This window comes from Narcine bancroftii, chromosome 11, assembly GCF_036971445.1.
Source record: "Narcine bancroftii isolate sNarBan1 chromosome 11, sNarBan1.hap1, whole genome shotgun sequence".
NCBI lineage: Eukaryota > Metazoa > Chordata > Chondrichthyes > Torpediniformes > Narcinidae > Narcine > Narcine bancroftii.
Genome location: NC_091479.1, coordinates 82659671 through 82678702, shown reverse-complemented (window position 1 = coordinate 82678702; position 19032 = coordinate 82659671). Strand labels below are relative to the sequence as shown.

The 19032-nt window shown below is 39.2% G+C and overlaps 1 protein-coding gene across 7 annotated transcripts in view; it reads left to right on the top strand.

Moving 5' to 3' along the window:
- dusp16 (dual specificity phosphatase 16) overlaps nucleotides 1–19032 on the top strand; it is a 65770-nt gene that overhangs the window by 26820 nt on the left and 19918 nt on the right. For 5 of the 7 annotated variants that reach the window (XM_069903745.1, XM_069903743.1, XM_069903746.1 and 2 more), the window contains one exon: nucleotides 15804–16321. In XM_069903745.1, the coding sequence (XP_069759846.1) occupies nucleotides 16091–16321 (231 nt within the window). In that variant the 5' untranslated portion in view covers nucleotides 15804–16090. Of the gene's footprint in view, nucleotides 1–3324; nucleotides 3393–15803; nucleotides 16322–17213; nucleotides 17296–19032 lie in introns of those variants that run through there. The other 2 variants (XM_069903744.1, XM_069903748.1) reach the window with 2 other exon arrangements.

Here is a 19032-nt window from a genome sequence, read left to right as displayed (position 1 = left end):
GTCTCCGCTCCATCCTCAACATTCATTGGAGCGACTTCATCCCTAACATCGAAGTACTCAAGATGGCAGAGGCCGACAGCATCAAATCCACGCTGCTGAAGATCAAACTTCGCTGGGTAGGTCACGTCTCCAGAATGGAGGACCATCGCCTTCCCAAGATCGTGTTATATGGCGAGCTCTCCACTGGCCACCGTGACAGAGGTGCACCAAAGAAAAGGTACAAGGACTGCCTAAAGAAATCTCTTGGTGCCTGCCACATTGACCACCGCCAGTGGGCTGATAACGCCTCAAACCGTGCATCTTGGCGCCTCACAGTTTGGCGGGCAGCAACCTCCTTTGAAGAAGACCGCAGAGCCCACCTCACTGACAAAAGGCAAAGGAGGAAAAACCCAACACCCAACCCCAACCCACGCGGACGAAGATTTATGGAGGGGGTAAAAAAGTCCACGTCAGCTGCAGGCTCGTTTGTGGCTGACAAGTCCGATGCGGGACAGGCAGACACGATTGCAGCGGTTGCAAGGGAAAATTGGTTGGTTGGGGTTGGGTGTTGGGTTTTTCCTCCTTTGCCTTTTGTCAGTGAGGTGGGCTCTGCGGTCTTCTTCAAAGGAGGTTGCTGCCCGCCAAACTGTGAGGCGCCAAGATGCACGGTTTGAGGCGTTATCAGCCCACTGGCGGTGGTCAATGTGGCAGGCACCAAGAGATTTCTTTAGGCAGTCCTTGTACCTTTTCTTTGGTGCACCTCTGTCACGGTGGCCAGTGGAGAGCTCGCCATATAACACGATCTTGGGTAGGCGATGGTCCTCCATTCTGGAGACGTGACCCACCCAGCGCAGCTGGATCTTCAGCAGCGTGGACTTGATGCTGTCGACCTCTGCCATCTCGAGTACTTCGACGTTAGGGATGAAAGCGCTCCAATGGATGTTGAGGATGGAGCGGAGACAACGCTGGTTCAGAGAAAATTTACTAGGATGTTGTCTGGACTTCAGGAACAGAGTTACAGGGAAAGGATAAACAGGTTAGGACTTTATTCCCTGGAGGGTAGAAGAATGAGAGAAGATTTGATAGAGGTATTTAAAATTATGAGGGGGATAGACAGAGTAAATATATATATATAGGCTTTTTACACTGAGGGTAGGTGAGATACAAACCAGAGGTCATGGGTTAAGAATGAAAAGTTTATGGGGATCATGAGGAGGAAGTGGTGGGAGTGTGGAACAAGTTGAAGTGGATGCAGGTTCAATTTTAACATTTAAGAAAATTTGGACAGGTACATGAATAGGAGAGGTATGGATGACGATGGACTGGGTGTAGGTCAGTGGGGCTTGGCAAAAAAATGGTTTAGCACAGACTAAAAGGGCCAGTTTCTGTGCTGTGATGTTCTATATAGGTTTGTTTTTGAGACGTCAATAAAACAAAGTGCTGGAAAAACTTGGCAGGCAGCATCAGTGGAAAGAGAAGCAGTTAATGTTTTGAGTCTGTGATGTATGTTACCTCACCTGCTTAGTTTTTCTTCTAAAAATGGGAAAATATTTAACTTTAAAATTGAGCTGCAATTATGTACTGGTGAATTGGTAAATCCTGCAGGTTTTTCAATGTCAGTAAGTTTTTTTAAAAAATGTGAATAATATTCTGATACAAATACAATATGGGTAAATTTAATCTTTGATTCTTAAAGTGAGTTAAATGCTTTCCCAGTTTTATAAGAAAATTTGGTTGGTTGGTTGTTTTACCAGCTTTTGTCTCTACATGAATCTGAACAGAAAAGCTAAAATAAATGTAGATGCTGAATATATAAAATTAAATCTATAAAGGTTGTGGATACTCAAATGGTCAGGCAGCCTTAATGAAAAGGGAAACAAATGGAATCTTTCAGGGTAATGACCTTTCATTGAAACGGGAAAAGGGAGAAAATAAATGTCTATCGATTATAGAGAAAAGGAAGAGTGAAGAGAACAGGGGGAATGTCTGTGATAGGTTGGAGAACAATGATATCCAGATTACAAAATTACATTAGTTGTTTAAGAGAAGGAAATAAATGTTTGTTAAATATTGCTGTGGAAATACGGGAAAATGAATGAGAGCAGTAGAGGGAAAACAAACAGCAAAAACATGCTAAGATGGTAACTGTTAGGTAAAGAACACAGCAACTAGTGGAAATTTGAATGCTGGAAAGAGAATATTGGAAATACTCAGTTGATCAAGTAGTACAAGTGGAGAGGGATAAATTATGTCCAGTTGTAAGAAACGCAGGAGACACTGGTTGTCTAACTTGAGTGTTGAACCACCCTAAAGGCTGCACTGTGCCCATAACTAAGATGAAGAATAAACCTCCTTAACCTTGCCCTCGCCTATTGCCTGAGGCATGTGTATCTGTCCATCATAATATTGGTCAAAGTGACTACTGCACAGTCCTTATGGAGATGACTCATCTCAAAACATGAATTCCCTCCCCACCAGAGCACAATAGCAGCATTGTCATCTATAAAATGTGCTATGCAAATTTGATTTGGCTGCTCTGTGCTCCACCCAACCCACCACCTCTATTACTAAGGAGTACAAGAGCCATAGGTATTTTGGATCACATCCATCTTCAGGCATGTGACTTTCTATTCTGTCATTTAGGTCCTTCATAAACAGTGAACAGATGTGGTCCTTTACACCAAGGTTTGTGGGAATCAAATTATGATGAAGAGGACCATGGTTTTTCTTTTCTGTGCTCATCTTCATTTGATGATTGCCTTATTATTTGCAGAACTCAAATAGTCTCCACTTGATACTTATTCTCAGAGTATACTCTAGAATCCTTGACATTTCCAGGACATGACTACTTTGGTTATCCTTTAACAAGCCCAAGCTAATCTCTTTTCCCTCTTGCCTGTCTGCAGCCAACAATACTAGGAATCTCTTGTGCAGCATGCTCTTTAATCTGTGCTCTGTTCTCAAGATCTGTGGTGAGGTTAGTAGGAAAGTACACAAATAATGTATTTTGTTCTTCCTCTGCTTGGTCATTTTAGCAGGACGGTTTTGTTTGTGACATTAATTTATGAAAGTGCCACTTGCAACTCGAAAAAGAAACGTCTTGATCGCCGTTCTCCCAATTACTTCTGCCATTGAGCTCACAACATTTGCATTGGAGTCGAGAACAACGATCAAAAGTGCGCAAACATTCATGTTGTAGAACTGAGTCCAGAGAGGGTTTTCATCAAATGTAAATTTCTGACGCAATTTTTTAAAAAAGCATTGATCGTCTGTCATTTCTTTGAGCATGCATGGTGTTTTTTTTCCCCCCACAGATTAACAGAGCCAATAACTTGGTATTCTGCCAAACCACCAGTGCAGACCTTTGCTGTGCTTGTGGTCCACTGTCTACTGCTGCATTAAAGAAATTTCAGGTACATGGGAATCGCAAAGGAATTATGATTTTTTTGTCACCAAGAGCATAGTGCAGATGGTTTGATAAGGTCGTTTGGAAAACTTAGTGGCTTTCCAAATTTTCAAAGACATCAGTTTAAAGTCGTAATTTTCAGAGAACCTATCGTAGCTTGAGCTCGTAATGAACAGAAAAGCCTTTTATTGCAGCTTAATGTCCAACTAGTGGCTGGAGCACAAGAAAAGCTGAATGATGGTCAATGCCACCTTCCCTGAGAATGACTTTCATTCTAGCAATTTGTAAAGGGACAATCCCCATGAATGAATTGATGCAGAGTTATTTGCTTCTGGATTTACCCTTATTCCAGATTCTCCAGCAGAGTCGATGTACAAAGAGACTCCTACCACAGCATGTGACAAATTCTATCGGTATGTTAAAGACAAAGTTCTACAATCTTCACTGGTTGGGAAACCCTTTCTGCATCATAAAAAGGGGTCACCTGCTTTGTCATGGTCCACTGCTGGATAAGTTGGCTACTAAAGGGGAGTAGGGCCTTTGGCAGCAGATAAGCAACAGAAGGAAGATAGCACCTGAGGAGTCTGAGCAGGAAAAGCCTGCAGCACCCACAACATGAAGTTACTGTCAGTATACGATGTCGGTGGCGCTGGAGACTGCTGCTGTCTAGAAGAGATGCCCAACCGCGGCTGATGAATCAGTAATTACCTCACCCCACAGTGGGTCCAAAGCAAAAAATTATCAGCATTTTCTCTCGCAGCCCTCAAAAATCACAAACACTGATTTAACTGTTTTACCAAACAAACTTTTGGGCATCTGTTTTCTTTCACAATTAGCAATATTTTGCAACTAATATCTGGTCTTCACTGAAAAAATTTAGAGTTTTATATTAAGCCAATACATTGTTGAGTGCCACCCAGCTTCATTTAACTTTTAGACATTTCAGAGCTGCTGTACTGAAAGCTCAATGCCAGGGCTTCAATCTTTTCACTCTATGTGAATGACCTGGATGAAGGCACTACAGGTATGTTTGCTGAATTTTGCAAATCATGCAAAGGTAGGTAGGAAAGTAAGCTGTAAAAGAGGATAGAAGGAAGCTACAGCGGTTAAGTCAATGGCAAATGACCTGGCAAATGGAGCACAATGTAGGATCATTTGAAATGGTACATTTTAGCAGAGAAAATAAAAATATGCTTTCAAAATAGTAAGATATTGGTAAATGTGGTAATTCAGAGGGATCTAGGTATCCATATGATTGATTTGCAATCTGCTGGTAAGCAGGTACAGCAACTAATTAGGAGAGCTAACAGAATGTGGTACTTTGTCGTGAGAGAATTGAATATGAAAGTAGACATTATTAGTCCCCTTATTTAAGGATGCTGGTACTGTATATTACATTTAAACTTAGACATACAGCATGATAACAATACCATGCTCCCAATTGCACCCAATGAACCTACAATCCTGGTATGTTTTGAACGGTGGGAGGAAACTGGAGTGCCCAGAGGAAACCCACGTGGGCACGAGGAGAATGTACAAACTCCTTACGGACAGCAGCGGATTAGAACCCTGCTCACTGGTGCCGTGACAGTGTTGCGCTAGCCATGCCGCCCAAAACTCAGAAACAGTACAAGGAGGTTTTTTAAAACTTGTACAGAAAATGACATTTTGTCTTGTGAGGAATGTTGGACAGGCTCGCCTTTATCCCATGGAATTCAGGAAATCAAGAGTGGATGTGGAGAGAATATTTTCTTTGAGATGATATAGAATGTAGGTTGGGAGGGGTTGCTGTTTGAAAATGTTTATTCATTTAAGACCCAGATTAGGTCATCTTTTTCTGAGAGTTCATGAGCCTTTGCCCTTCAAAAGAGAGAGGAAGCAGGATCTTTGAATATTTAAAATCAGCCCCAATAAGTCCATGGGAGCTCACTGAGAAATCCCAACGATTAGAATGCCCCAATTATTACATGGCAATCTGTTTTCTTAACATGCCCATCAACTTCCATTGGATCTCCTGCCTCGCACCTATACTGGGGCAGTTTACATTTATCAATTAATTTAGTAAGCAGGTTGTTTTTGGATGTAAGATGAAACCAGAAGACCTGGGAGAAACCCATGGGGCCACGGGGATAGCATGGAAACTCCAAGGTTATGATTGAACCTGTGACCTTGGAGCCAAGAGGCAGTGGTGCTAATTGCTGTGAGACAGTGATGACCATTATCCTGGATAAATCAGAATATGGAAGCTAGATTACAGTCAGATCCGCCACAATCTTATTAAATGGTGGAGCAGGTTCAGGAGGCCGTGACCTTAATGTCCTCCTAAATCATATGTTTGTATGTAAACATAAGACACAAAAATCTTCAGTGTGTTTCGTAATCTGTCAGCTGCATCCTTGCATATTCAATGTTTAAAATATCTATTACAGACAGCAGTATTCCCCATCTATTAAGAGATAACTAAATGTAATCAAAGTTTTTCTCTTGCTGATTTAAGATCTTGTTAACAATTTCTCCGATTGAGGTATCCAAACTAAACTGAAACTTCATCATTGGTAATATTGTTTACGTTGCCTTTGGATACCATCATTAGGATTAGATGTGCATTCTTTAATGGCACCTTCTATTTGTATAATCAATAATTGGACGTTGCTAGTATGATGAGGATTTAAAACATGGTAGCAAACAGGGACTTTGAAAATAATGCAGCAAGATTAAAATGTCTGTGAAATAACAATGTCTATTATTATCTTTGCCACATAGTGTAATGTGAATGAATATAGTAAAAGCATTTTCCAAAGAGTTGAGAAAAGATGGGAAGAGGACTGTGGTTTGGCAGGATTCCTAATTTTTTTCCTCAGCAGTGAAATTTAAAAACTGAGTTGAAAGTTTTTGGTTCAAAATAATAATGCAGCTCATCTGCAGTTTTATTAAGATGACGAACACATTTTTTGCACTGTTTTTGTGAGCTATCCTCTGTGGAAGATGTTCATCAATTACTTAACTTTGCACAGTGAGACCTGCAGCAATATTTTCCTCCACTTTTTAAGCAAATTTATCATTTACATTTCAGATATTTAAAGGAAAGGAAATTTGTGCCAAAGCGAATGATTCACATCTTTTTTGTGCGACCTACAACGCACTATCACTGCAGTTAGAGTGCTGGAAGGCCACGTCCATGTACTAAACATCAGGTTGTATTGAACATCCACAAACTATCTCTTCCCATTAAAAGGTCTTCAAACTTTGATATCTCATCAGGCCAATGAGCAGTTTGAGGTTGCCTTGCAAAGATGTATGAAAGCTAGCATTTCTGGGGAAAATACCAAACCTTAAGGCAGGTGAAGATATTTCTGCCCATCTATTTGAGTGAGAACACTGGGTACATTTCGCAGACTCATGCTTGCTCTGAAGAATCCCTCGAGCACTGGTGCTCTCAGCTCAGAACCTGCATTTTCTCTTCGAAGTAAGAGTCTGCTCCTGGGTGACATGAGGCAGCAATGGAACAGGCTTGAGCTGCCCGCAGAAGCTTTACTTCTCCAACCAACTTCACCAGGTCCTGCATGGAGACACCAGGAAAACACACGAGACCATGCCATTAATGGGATGGCAGTTAGAAAGGCAGGGAATTTTGTGGAACCTGAGAAGTTGAGTTCATCCTCGTGGCTCTGGGTGGCAATATATTAGAGCGTGGAAGTGGACTCGTACATGATGATCATGTGTCCTTTTGGCCAAAACTGCTGTGCTGCTATGCCCCCTGACAGGCTTTGGAGCAGCCTCCATTTCTGTTTGACTTGGCTGCAGCCTTCTAGTCCCAAGTGTCTCTTGTGCAATGAGACTCTTTAGATTTTTTGGCTACTCTTTGATGAAAATTTTAGCTGATGCTGTGTGGAGATGTTTGCAATATCTGTGGTTGCATCTGAGGTCCCCATAAACTCCAGAAAATCAAGGTTGCTTGGATCCACAGAGATTTCGCTGAGAGTAAAGTCTGTGGCATTTGCTGCCCTATCCATCAAGCTGGAGCAGCCTGTTTGGTCTGTAACTAATTATTTTGTTACAGGTGTTTGATCATTGGAATGGCAGCAACTTGGCCAAAACAAGAACATTTGGAACACCAGTGCTATGATTTTAAAGTGCAAATGAATAGAGTGACTGAAAGGGTATTTCCATAATTGGCCATGTGTCACGCATGCTGCATTGTTTTAACGTAGCATTCCATCTGGATTCTTTTAAATATTTTGAAGGGAGTAATTCGTAGGCATCAACACTAAACTACAACAATTTATTAAAATAAAACTTAAATAAATAACCGACCTCTGAATTGCTCAAAATTAAATTTTGCTGACTTAATTGCTTCTATTTGGACTAAAAAAAACTGCTCCAGTGCATTTCTGCAGCGATAGTAGTTGAAATCGAATACATGCGAACACGTAGCCTCTACTGAGTCTAGCTATTTTTGAATACATTAATGTTTATTTCATTTAGAGAGCAAACCTATCTGTTTCGATGATTTAATGATTCGCATTATTGATGTGAGATGGGACCAAAGTGAGATCCAAGAAATATTATGCTTTGGGCTTGGCCCTTATCATTTCCTGATGAAAAACTAACCTAATTCATTGCTAATTTAACTTGTATCACAAATGTTCTGAGACTCTAACTCTGGTTTCAGTGAATCATTACAGTATATTTAATGTTTTGAAATGTTGATGCCTTGTCTACGTAAATGGAATAAACCAATATTCATGGCATGATTAGTGGAAACTCTTTTGCTAATGGTTACATCCCTTTCATTGTGTGAGTAATTTGATAAGCTAGCAGTATCCACTTCAATATTTTGGTATATAAGAATGTGGTTGGTTTAATGGATTAATTTTGTTTTGGTCATGGTGGAATGGTAACAAAATTGTGAAAAAGAGTGGCTGAACTGTTGAGCTGCATTTGTAACAAATTCAAACCAAAAAACGATATATTGACGTATACAAAAGAATTGTTACTCACGATGAAGTTGTTTTTAAAAAAAATACGTGAAATGTAGCTTACAGAAATCATCTGAATCTACTTCAGAGCTGGCTGAATTCCTGGAAGTTCAAAAGCCTGAGGAAATGAACATTTGATAAGAGACCACATGAGAAGTTGTTAATATAGTTAAAACATTAAGACATTAAAAAGAATGAGAAGTTGCTTTATGACAGCATTGTTTAATAGATGTTTTTGACAGTAGGAATATTAAGAGTGACATTTCTTAAAGGTCTATGGAAAGGCCCTCCATTCTCTTCAATTGTATTCAAATTTGAGTTATGCAGGTTCAAATTGAAGATGTCCAAAAGAAATAAACTTTTCTCCAGTTTCTGTTAGGTTTCCCATTTCCTGCTTCCAAAATGTTATATTGTCAATTTTGCAAATGCATGTTCTTGAAACTACGCAAGAGCATTGGAAGTTCATCTTCTGAAAATGATCTCAAACTATAGTTCATTATTGTCAATACTCTTGACATTTAAAAAAAAAATCATATTTATTCATTCTGGATGTTGTTATTATGAATACCAACCAAATTCATTCTTTAAAGAACCACTCCCTATAAATTAGTTGAGATTGTGAAAACCAGTTTACATTTGAACTAAAATGGCCTTGCAGTTGAGTTGAATACACAATGCTGGAGACACTCAGCTGGTCAAATAGTGTACTTTATGTAGCAAAGATGAAGGTACATAACCAACCTTTTGGGCATGAGCCCTTCATCAAGGTATGATGAAACGTAGGCAGGCCCCTGAACCATTGTGTTTATACTTCAACCACAGTGTCAGCAGACTTTTGTGTTTTACTTCTTGAAGTTGAGTTGAATCTGCATTGCTAAATTGCATCTTATTAGTGAACTTGTGCATAGATGTTGGCAAAGGCCTATTGCTTAACTGGAAGGCCATTTTGCATGGTTTGAACATTGTTTATCCTTTCCAGGAGGGCAAGGCTAACTGAACCCAACTCTTGCACCACTACCAGCGCTGTGGAGGATAATTTATCAGTATGAAGTTGTGCATTTATCCACAAAGTTGTTGGGAAACCTTTCAAGCCTTTGTTTATTGTCCATAAAAAGAACTTGTATGATAATATAAATACCGTATTTCTGTTTTAGCAACATCATGACTTTTTTGGTGTATTATATTAGCCCTTTTCACATTGGCAACCCACTAAATATGTGGGTCAACACATTTTTTGAAATACCGGTAGGGCCATTCACACTGGACCAAGGAAAACCAGTTCTGAGCACCTTTTCACTTCAGCACAGAGCAAAGGGGTGCCTATACTCCAGCGAGTGATGCATCGAGCGATGGCGGACCTGCCCTCCCAGAATTCCATGCGGCAGAGAAACCCTGCCAGGAATGCTCCATGCATACAGCCCTTTCATTATGCCAAGCCACACTGGGACATGGGGGTTTTTAAAAGAAAAGTTGGTTAGTTCCTTTCCTGCTGTGTGTGTGTGAATTTCTGTACATTTCCTCAGTGGCATATCTAGGGAAAATAGCATCTATGGCAAGCACTGAAATTAGACCTCCCTACCCCCCCCCCACCATTAAAACTTGCTTACACACAGAATTTATAGCAAGTGTGGGAAAGTTGCAGCAGAAATGAAATACACATACACAGAGCAGATAAAATTATTGAAGAAAATAACAAATTTTAAAGATGATTGAATTAGTTGGGGGCATTCTTGGTGCAAGCTAAAACAGAACTTTTGAAGCTTCCTTTAATTCAGTTGTTTCATTAAATTGTGCATGTATTTTCCCACACTCTTATTGTCTGTTTTATTCCCGCTACAATTTTCTGATACTGGAGTAGGTTTATGTAGGTTGGCGCAACATCATGGGCTGAAGAGCTCATACTGTGCTGTACATAATGCTTAATTATATAATTAAGCATGAATAATTTTGTTTAAATAAAAGTTCATAATACATTGATCAGGATTGGAAGAATATCTTTAGTTTCCTTCGTGTTCCTGCGTGCAAGAATATCATCAAGACGTCACTAATTGGACCTGGCATGCTGGGGGGTCACATTCACATTGGGTAATCCAGTATGTTGGTTCAAAATGGATCGGCAATGATACTACCTTCTTACGTGGTTAATTTGCAGGTTGATTTGGCCCCCAACCTCTCTACTGGTTTGGGAATGTACATACTGGCAGGTGAACCAGTAAATTGGCGCTTAATTACTGGGTTCAAGTGCCAGCGTGAAAGGGGCTTTGTCAAAACTATACCCTCTTAATACTCTTTTGGTTACTAGCAATTGTGATAAATTGAAACAACCATGATCTTTGTTTTCAAGAATAAATAACGTTATTGTTTTATTGTTTGAGTCAATTAAGCAAAGTAGAAGTTAGTTCAGTTTAACTGGAGATTGGCTGGCTGTTTTTTTTCCATAAAAGATATAGTTTTGAACTTTCACCCTTGGCAAAATTTAATGTAATTTGATAAAAACATTTCAAAAATTGGGGTGACAGCTTTTTTTAAATTGACTAATGAATAATTTTTTTTAGAGTTTACAACGTGTTTGATATCTATGTTCAATAAAATGACTGAAAATGGAGACGGGAGTTGAAAATAAGAGAAAGTGCTCTATTTTAAAATTTTGTATTTGAGAAAATGTATCTTGGTTTTGCGTCCCAATGCTCTTTTTATATTTAAAAAAAAATTTGAAAAATAAATCTTGATTTTTAAAAAAAAAATGATTAAGCATGTTCATTCTAATGATCTTGCCTGTTAAAGATCTTGAGTTTAATGAGCTTTTGTGTTTTAAAATTTATAATCCCAAGCAGAAAAGTATGAGTCAGGAAACAAATTACCAATGCTTGAGGGAAAAAAAAAGATAAACTTAAGGAGGGTAAACTTAAAACATTTAACTGGTTTTTATTATACATCGACAGAGAACTGCTATGGAGGAGTGGTTAATTGGATCATATAGTTCATGATGAGGACTATGTGTGCCATTTGTTGGGGAAGTTAGTAGTTAAGTGTGTGCCAGTGTTTTGAGGTGGTTTGGGAGGAATTGCTAGAGCATATGTACACACACATTTTAAAACACAGAATCTTTGCAGGACTTTTGCAGAGTGCTTTTTGCAGAAAGAGCAATGAAGTTGCAGAATACAGCTGGCCTGGGAGAGCATGTGATCTTTGCAGGCAGAGGGAGAACAGTTTTGCTCTCAGAGAGAGGAGTCACAGAAATCCGTTCCAGAGGGACAAGCTGGCAAACTTTGGAAGGCTGCCTGGTCGAATGAGAAGACTAGCAACCTGAAAGAAAGAGGATCACCTGGAGAACCCTGTAGGGGGCAAGTTTTGTCAGCAAGACTGATTGAGAAGGAATCAGCTGAGAATATCCTGGAAAAGGAATCTCTCTCTGAAAACCAGAAAGAACACTCCTGAGTGGTAACCATTTACCTGTTAAACACCAAAGCCTGGTGAACTTTGTTAATGCTAACTTCTATGCACAGTACAAGAATTGCCTGCAATCAGTGAGATTGGACTGTGATCCAAAGAACTTTTCTAATCTTAAATATACATTACACACACCTGCGCTTAGTATTGGGGGGGGGATAAAGTAGGTTCGGTAGGTTAAGTAATAAGTTAAAGTTTAATTCTGTTTTTTTTGTTCAATTATAATTAAAAACTACTTTTGTTTAAATAACCCTGTGTTGTGGAGCATTTCCATTGCTGCTGGTTTTTGGGGTCCTCTGGACTCTGTAAAAAGTGATTATGTTTGAAAGTGAGTACAGGAGTTGGGACATCATATTACAGCTGTTTTGGATGTTGGTCAGACTGCACTTGGAATATTGCATTCAATTCTGGTTGCCACACCACAGGAGGAAGAATGTGATTAAGCCAGGGTGGTGTAGTAATGATTCACAAGGCTGTTGCTGGGACTGCAGTGCTCGAATTCTTAGGAGAGATTGGAAAGGCTGAAACTGTTTTCACTGGAGTGAATGATGCTGAAGGATGACCTTTTTTTTTAAATATAGAGGAGTCTAAAATGAGAGGGTATAGGTTAAAGATGCAGGGGGAAGACTTAAAAGGTCTGAGGGATATTTCTGGCATAGAGGATGGTAACTAAATGGAATGAACTGCCAGAGGGAATGCAAGATGCTGGTACAATGTGCTTGAGACATTTGGATGGATAGGTGGGAAAGGTGTAGAGGGATGTGGGCCAAATGCAGGCCAATGGATCTGGCATGGGTTGGCATGGATGACTTGGGCTGAAGGGCCAGTTTCTGTGCTGTATAACAAATTGTCTATGAAATAGGGTTTCAAGAATGTAATTGAATGTTTTCTTTTTAACTTACAGGCCTCCCAGTTTGAAGTAAAAATAGAATTGTCATTGCAAAATGTTGAAAAAGAACAAAATTTGTCCAATTGAATTTCCAGACACAGGGGTTTAGAATGAGGCAGTGATCTTGGAAATGGAATTGATTAAAATAATTCTGTTAGACCAGTTTACTGTGAGATCTTTTGGGGAAGAAGTTGGTAAACAGTCACAAATTAGAGCAAAATAAATTTCTCATCATGAATGTGCCTGGAATCCTTGTGCTTTGGAGAAACTTAACCAAAATTAAAATGGATCAATAATTACAATTTTAAAGTTTATTCTCATTTTTGGGAGTGAAATATCTTTTTGACTTTGAAGCCTGCAGATTTGAGCCCTTAGAGATTGAGCATGGCGTATGCCATAACAGACTGCAGATGTTAGCTTTAATTTGGGTTTGTGTTCACATGGACATGCATCCCTTAATAGTTCATTCATTCTGCCTTTCTTGAGTTGCTCCAGTGCTGTGAGATCCTTTTTTGATTGAGTCATGCCAGTATGAACGTTTGCTTTTCTTGTTATAATTACATTACCACACTATGTACTACATAGGTGATTATTAATTTGTAAGTCAGGTGACCAAAATATAATCACCATTATTGATAGCTTTCCAAATCAGAATTTATTACCACAAACTTGTGTCACGAAATTCATTGTTTTGCGGCAGCATTGCAGATGGAAAATTGTTATAAATTATATGTTTTTAAAAAAATAGTGCAAAAGAGAGAGAGTAGTTCATTGTCCATTCAGAAATCTGATGGTGGAGGGGAAGAAGCTGTTTTTGTAATGTTGGGTCTTCATCTTCAGGTTCCTGTACCTCCTTCCTGATGGTAGCAGTGAGAAGAGGAAGTGGCCTGGATGGTGAGGGTCCTCGATGATAGAGGCTGCTTGCTTGAGACATCGCATGTTGTACTTGTCCTTAATGGAATGAAGACTAATGCCCACGATGGCCATGGCTGAGTTCACACCTTTTCCTGTCCTGTGCATTGGCACCTCCATGCCAGTCAGTGATGCAACCAGTCAGAATGCTCTCCATGGTACACCTTGAGAAATTTGCAAGATTGGTGACATAGCAAATCTCCTCAAGTTTCTAACAAAGTATAGCTGATGGCAAGCCGCCTTCATGATTGCATTAACATGAAGGCCCCACTCTGGAAATCCACAATCAGTTCCTTAGTTTTGCTGATCTTGACTGCAAAGTTGTTTGACATCACTCAACCAGCTGATTTATCTCACTCATTCATTGCCATTTGTGATCTTGCTGAATCTGGTGTCATCGGCAAATTTGTAGATGACATTTGAGTCTAGACAGTCATGTGTGTAGATAGAGTAGAGCAGTGGGTTAAGCATGCATTCTTGAGGTGCCCCTGGGTTGATTATCCGTGAGGAGGAGAAGTGGTTTTCAATTTGTACTGACGTGATTTTCTGATGAGGAAGTCAAGGATCCAGTTGCAGAAGGAGGTGCAGATTCCCAGGTTTTGAAGCTTGCTGACCAGTACTGAGAAGATGATGGTCTTGAAAGCAGAGTTATAGTTGATGGTAAAACAACCTTTTAGAAGTGTTGCTATTGTCTAGATGATCCAGGGCTAAGTGGAGAGCCAATGAGATTGCATGTGCTATGGAACAATTGTGGCAGTAGGTGAATTGTTTTGAAGTGGGAGTCGCATGGACATGATTCGGTCCGAGAGGCCTGTCGGAAGGTTTTCGAGTTTGGAGGCAATGAAGCTCTTGACCATGAAGCCTACACCAGAATTGCAGTGGGTCGAGGTCTTGCGTATGTTAATTCTGGCCATTGACCAACCTCTGAAAGCATGGAATCAGAGCAGATGTGAGTGCTACTGGGCAATAGTCAATGAGGAACTTACTCTGCTCTTCTTGGCACTGGTATGATTGATGCCCTTTTGAAGTAGGTAGAAACCAACTATAGCAGTGAGAGACTGAAAATGTCTGTGAACACTCCAGCGAGTTGGTTGTCACAGATTTTCAGTACCTGCCAGGTACACCATCAGGATCTGATGTCTTGCAAATTTCACAAGTTTACAAATAATTTATGTACTAGGTGAAGTGCTGAGCCTTGGATATCAACAACAGCCTACATTTATATAGTCCTTTAATGGAATTAAAGAATATTTAAATAATATCCTACCTGTTATTTCAGGAAGTCATAAGGAGATATAATGATAAATGACCAAAAACCTAGTCAAGATGTAAATTTTAAGAGCCGTGGGAGGAAAGAGGGGTGAAGTTTGGGAAGGAATTGCAGAATTTGTTGTTGCAGGGGCAGCCTTCAGAGGTAGCATTTTTGGGATCATTTATAGTGAATGGAAAGAGGAAAACTCCAAGTGCAAATCCACATCCATTCTGGTGAAGTACTGTTCAGATTTGCCTGACTCTGGAAAAGGCTGAAAATAGCTTAGCCTGTCAATGAGGGTGTGCTTAATTATTCACAGGAAGTTAGAGATTTTTGGATTTGACTGAAGTTTTGTAGTGGTAATGGCATTGGGACTATTGATGCGTGCCATCATTGCACAATGAAACTCTTAGCAAATTCTTAATTTTTATATCTAACTGCATTTGTGACAATTGTGAAATTGGTGTCAGTCTCCTGTAATGTTAGGAGTAAAACATGAAAGTCTGCAGACACAGTGATTGAAGTAAAAACACAAAGCTGATGAAACTCCGTAGGTTAAACAGTGTAGTCTATATAGCAAAAGATACATAACTGACGTTTCAGGCCTGAGCTCTTCATCGAGGTATGAAAATGTTATGTTAGTTAACTACAATAGTCCCACCTCATTCTTCTGTATTTCAAGATCTAGGCCACTAATATTGAAAGTTTTAATTGTAATGTCCTGTAAAATTTACAGTTCCTTTTCAGCCTGCGATTGCAGAAGTTTTCAATATGGGGAGCATTGCATTGTGTTTATTAACTTTAACAAATATTAGATTGAATAAGACAATTCTATATATATTAGCACTTGTTCCTCTCTTTGTGGTAGTGTCGCGATAAACAGTTCATTTTCAGATTGCTCCTCTTTCTAAAAGATTCTTTCTGTGTTGTTTTCAGGTTTTACAGTTGGAATATTGGGTTGCAGATACAAGTGAAAAATGATGTAAGCTTAAGTTATTGTTTGCACCCTCGAGGCGATTCGTGTTCTCCGGCAACCCACAGTGAGACTGCTGTCCAGTAACAGACCATTGACAGTAAATAGATTTACAACTTTTAGTCCATTGAAATGGACTTCTATTTTCTACATCAGTTACGATCTACATGACAGTAAGTTTCTACTGTAATGATGTGGCTGATTCTTTAAATTCAACTGGCCCACATTTTGGGGGCAGTACGGTGCCATCATGGATGATGAAAACTCCAGGACTCGGATGGTAACTGCTGAGAAGCTGGTAGGGCTGCTGGAAAATGGCCTAGAAAAAGTGCTAGTTATTGACAGTCGTTCTTTTGTTGAGTACAATGCCTCACATATCTTGAATGCTGTGAATATTAACTGTTCAAAGCTCATGAAAAGAAGACTCCAACAAGACAAAGTACAAATCATAGAACTGATCCAGCATTCTGCAAAACAAAAGGTAGGATTATTATAGAAGATAAAACTGAGAAAATGTCCACTAAATCTTCAGTCATTTCAAAATCACTTCCAATTTTTAAAATGTTCCTCTGGTTTTGCTCGTTAATTTAAGAAAAAAAAATGCAATTTTTATTATAGATTTGGCAAGTGGTTATCAGTTCATGAAAGCTAAATATTTGTGGTTTTGACATAACTCATACATTGCAATACCTAACTAATTTCTGTATCTTATTTGATTATAATTTCGATCCCTAGATCAATTTTTTTTAAATTGTATACAAGTTGAGAGCAGGTTAGTATTGGTTTAATTGCTTGTTTAAAGAATTGAAATAACTGTCAGATTCAAAATGTCCATTGAGCAGAAAAGGATTCTACATAATTTTCTACATTTTTGCAAATATGCAAAAATGTATTGATAGTTTGCTTTGTTACGAGCCCAGTGGACCCCAAAACCCAGCAGCAGTAGATATTCACCAAGACAAATGGTTACTTAAACAAAAGTTGCTTTTAATTATCTTTAAACATGAAAATAGAATCAAACTTTAACTTATCACTATTGACTTACTTAACCTAACAACCCCCTTCTAAGTGCACATGTATGTAATGTGTGTGTAAGTTCAGAAAAGTTCTTTGTTTCACAGTCCAATCTCACTTCTCATTCCTCCAAGTTCACTGGTTGCAGGCAATTCTTATACTGTGCACAGAATTTAACATTTATAAAGTTCACCAGGCTTTGGTGCTTGAAAGGTAAATGGTTACCGCTCAGGAAGGTTCCTTTCAGAGAGAGATTTGTTGTTCCAGGACATCCACAACTGATTATTTTTTAATCAGCTACTCCAGTGTCAGGGTTCTCCAGATGATAACCTCTTCCTTTCATGTTTCTCTTATTCCAGGTGAAACATTAGACAGCCAGTCCTCTCCTCTTGCATGAGCCACAAGGACTTTGACCAGGCTGAACAAAGCATATTCCAGAAGGTGCCACATAAAAGCTGATGTATAATTTAAGAGTCAATGATTTAGGGAAAAATTTAGAGGGGACCTGAGTGGCAGGTTTTTCACAAAGAGCAGTGATATGTAGAATGAGGTGCAAGAAGCAGTGGAGATTAATACTACTACAACCTTTAAAAGGCAGGTACATGGATAGGAATGATTTGGTCATAAGAGCCAAATGCAGGAAATTGGGACTAGCTCTCAAGTAGGTACCTTAGTCCACATGGATGAATTGGGTCAAAGGGCTTGTTCTGTGCTGTACAATTCTATGACCTCTGATTCTAATCTGTTGTTTAACACATTAAAGTTCAGGTGTTAAAGTCAGTCTGTGCTGTAAGTAAACAGACAGCAGAAAACAACACAGAACCAAGTAAACATACAACAGATTCTTTATTAACCTTTTGTACACTAATGAGAGTGAGGGGATTCAAGAAAGAGTTCAGTGACTCGTTCTCTACTCTGAGCTCAACTTTCAAAGTATCAGAGTGTTCACTGTACATGAGACTCTCACACACCTGCATTTTGTGTTTACCATTACATGTTACCTTGTAATATCTACAAATGTTCTGGGAAAGTTAGTGTCCCGAATTCAAGGCTTATTGACATACTTGTTAACTTAGTTATCTTACTACGCCACAGATGTTATGAAAGCCACGCTTCCACAAGTATCAGTAACTGAAAGCCTTACCTACTAAACCCTTTATTAAACATTCGTAAAAAATTATTCTTCCACACAGGATGGTTGTGGCATCTCTGAATAACCTCTGGTGGTCAGCTCTTCTGAGATGGGGATTCTGTCTCTCTTGGTTCAAAGTCCCCCACTTGCCCAACGTAGCCAGCCTTTATTGCAGCAATGTCTTAGAAACAAGTGAAGTCCCAATGAAATGAGTTCCTCGGCATCTAAATGCAGGAATGAGCATTCACTGTCAATTGTAGCACAATGAAGACTTTGGAAGGTGCTTAAATAGCCTGCAGTAAGATCTAAAGTTGGCCAAATGAGTGTCCCATTGTTAACAGTAAGATCTAAAGTTGGCCAAATGAGTGTCCCATTGTTAACAGTAAGATCTAAAGTTGGCCAAATGAGTGTCCCATTGTTAACAGTAAGATCTAAAGTTGGCCAAATGAGTGTCCCATTGTTAACAGTAAGATCTAAAGTTGGCCAAATGAGTGTCCCATTGTTAACAGTAAGATCTAAAGTTGGCCAAATGAGTGTCCCATTGTTAACAGTAAGATCTAAAGTTGGCCAAATGAGTGTCCCATTGTTAACAGTAAGATCTAAAGTTGGCCAAATGAGTGTCCCATTGTTAACAGAATGTCCCTTTAAATTATGAACAAAACATCCAAGTGGCTTGATGTGTTCTTGATTGAACTTCAGGCACTCAACAAAAATGGTAGGTTGCATACCTCAGCTTGAATTTATGCCAAAATGGCAGGTGTGTGCACTTGATCATTAGCTCCATGACTGTGTCTGGTAAATGTTAACAGCGTTGACCTGAAGAGTGCTTGGAATTGCTTGAATGGACTTTCAAAAGGAAATGGTTGCTAGTGCATTGAAACATGTACAAAATGGACTCCTCTATTTTCTTGGCAATGAAGCATAAAATGCACATGTAGTTTATAATTTGGCACCATTAAAAGGAACACATTTAGCTGTGAGCAGGACTGCAAGTAATCTCTGGAAGATTGGGTAGAAGAATGAATTTGCCAGAGGAGATTTAATGT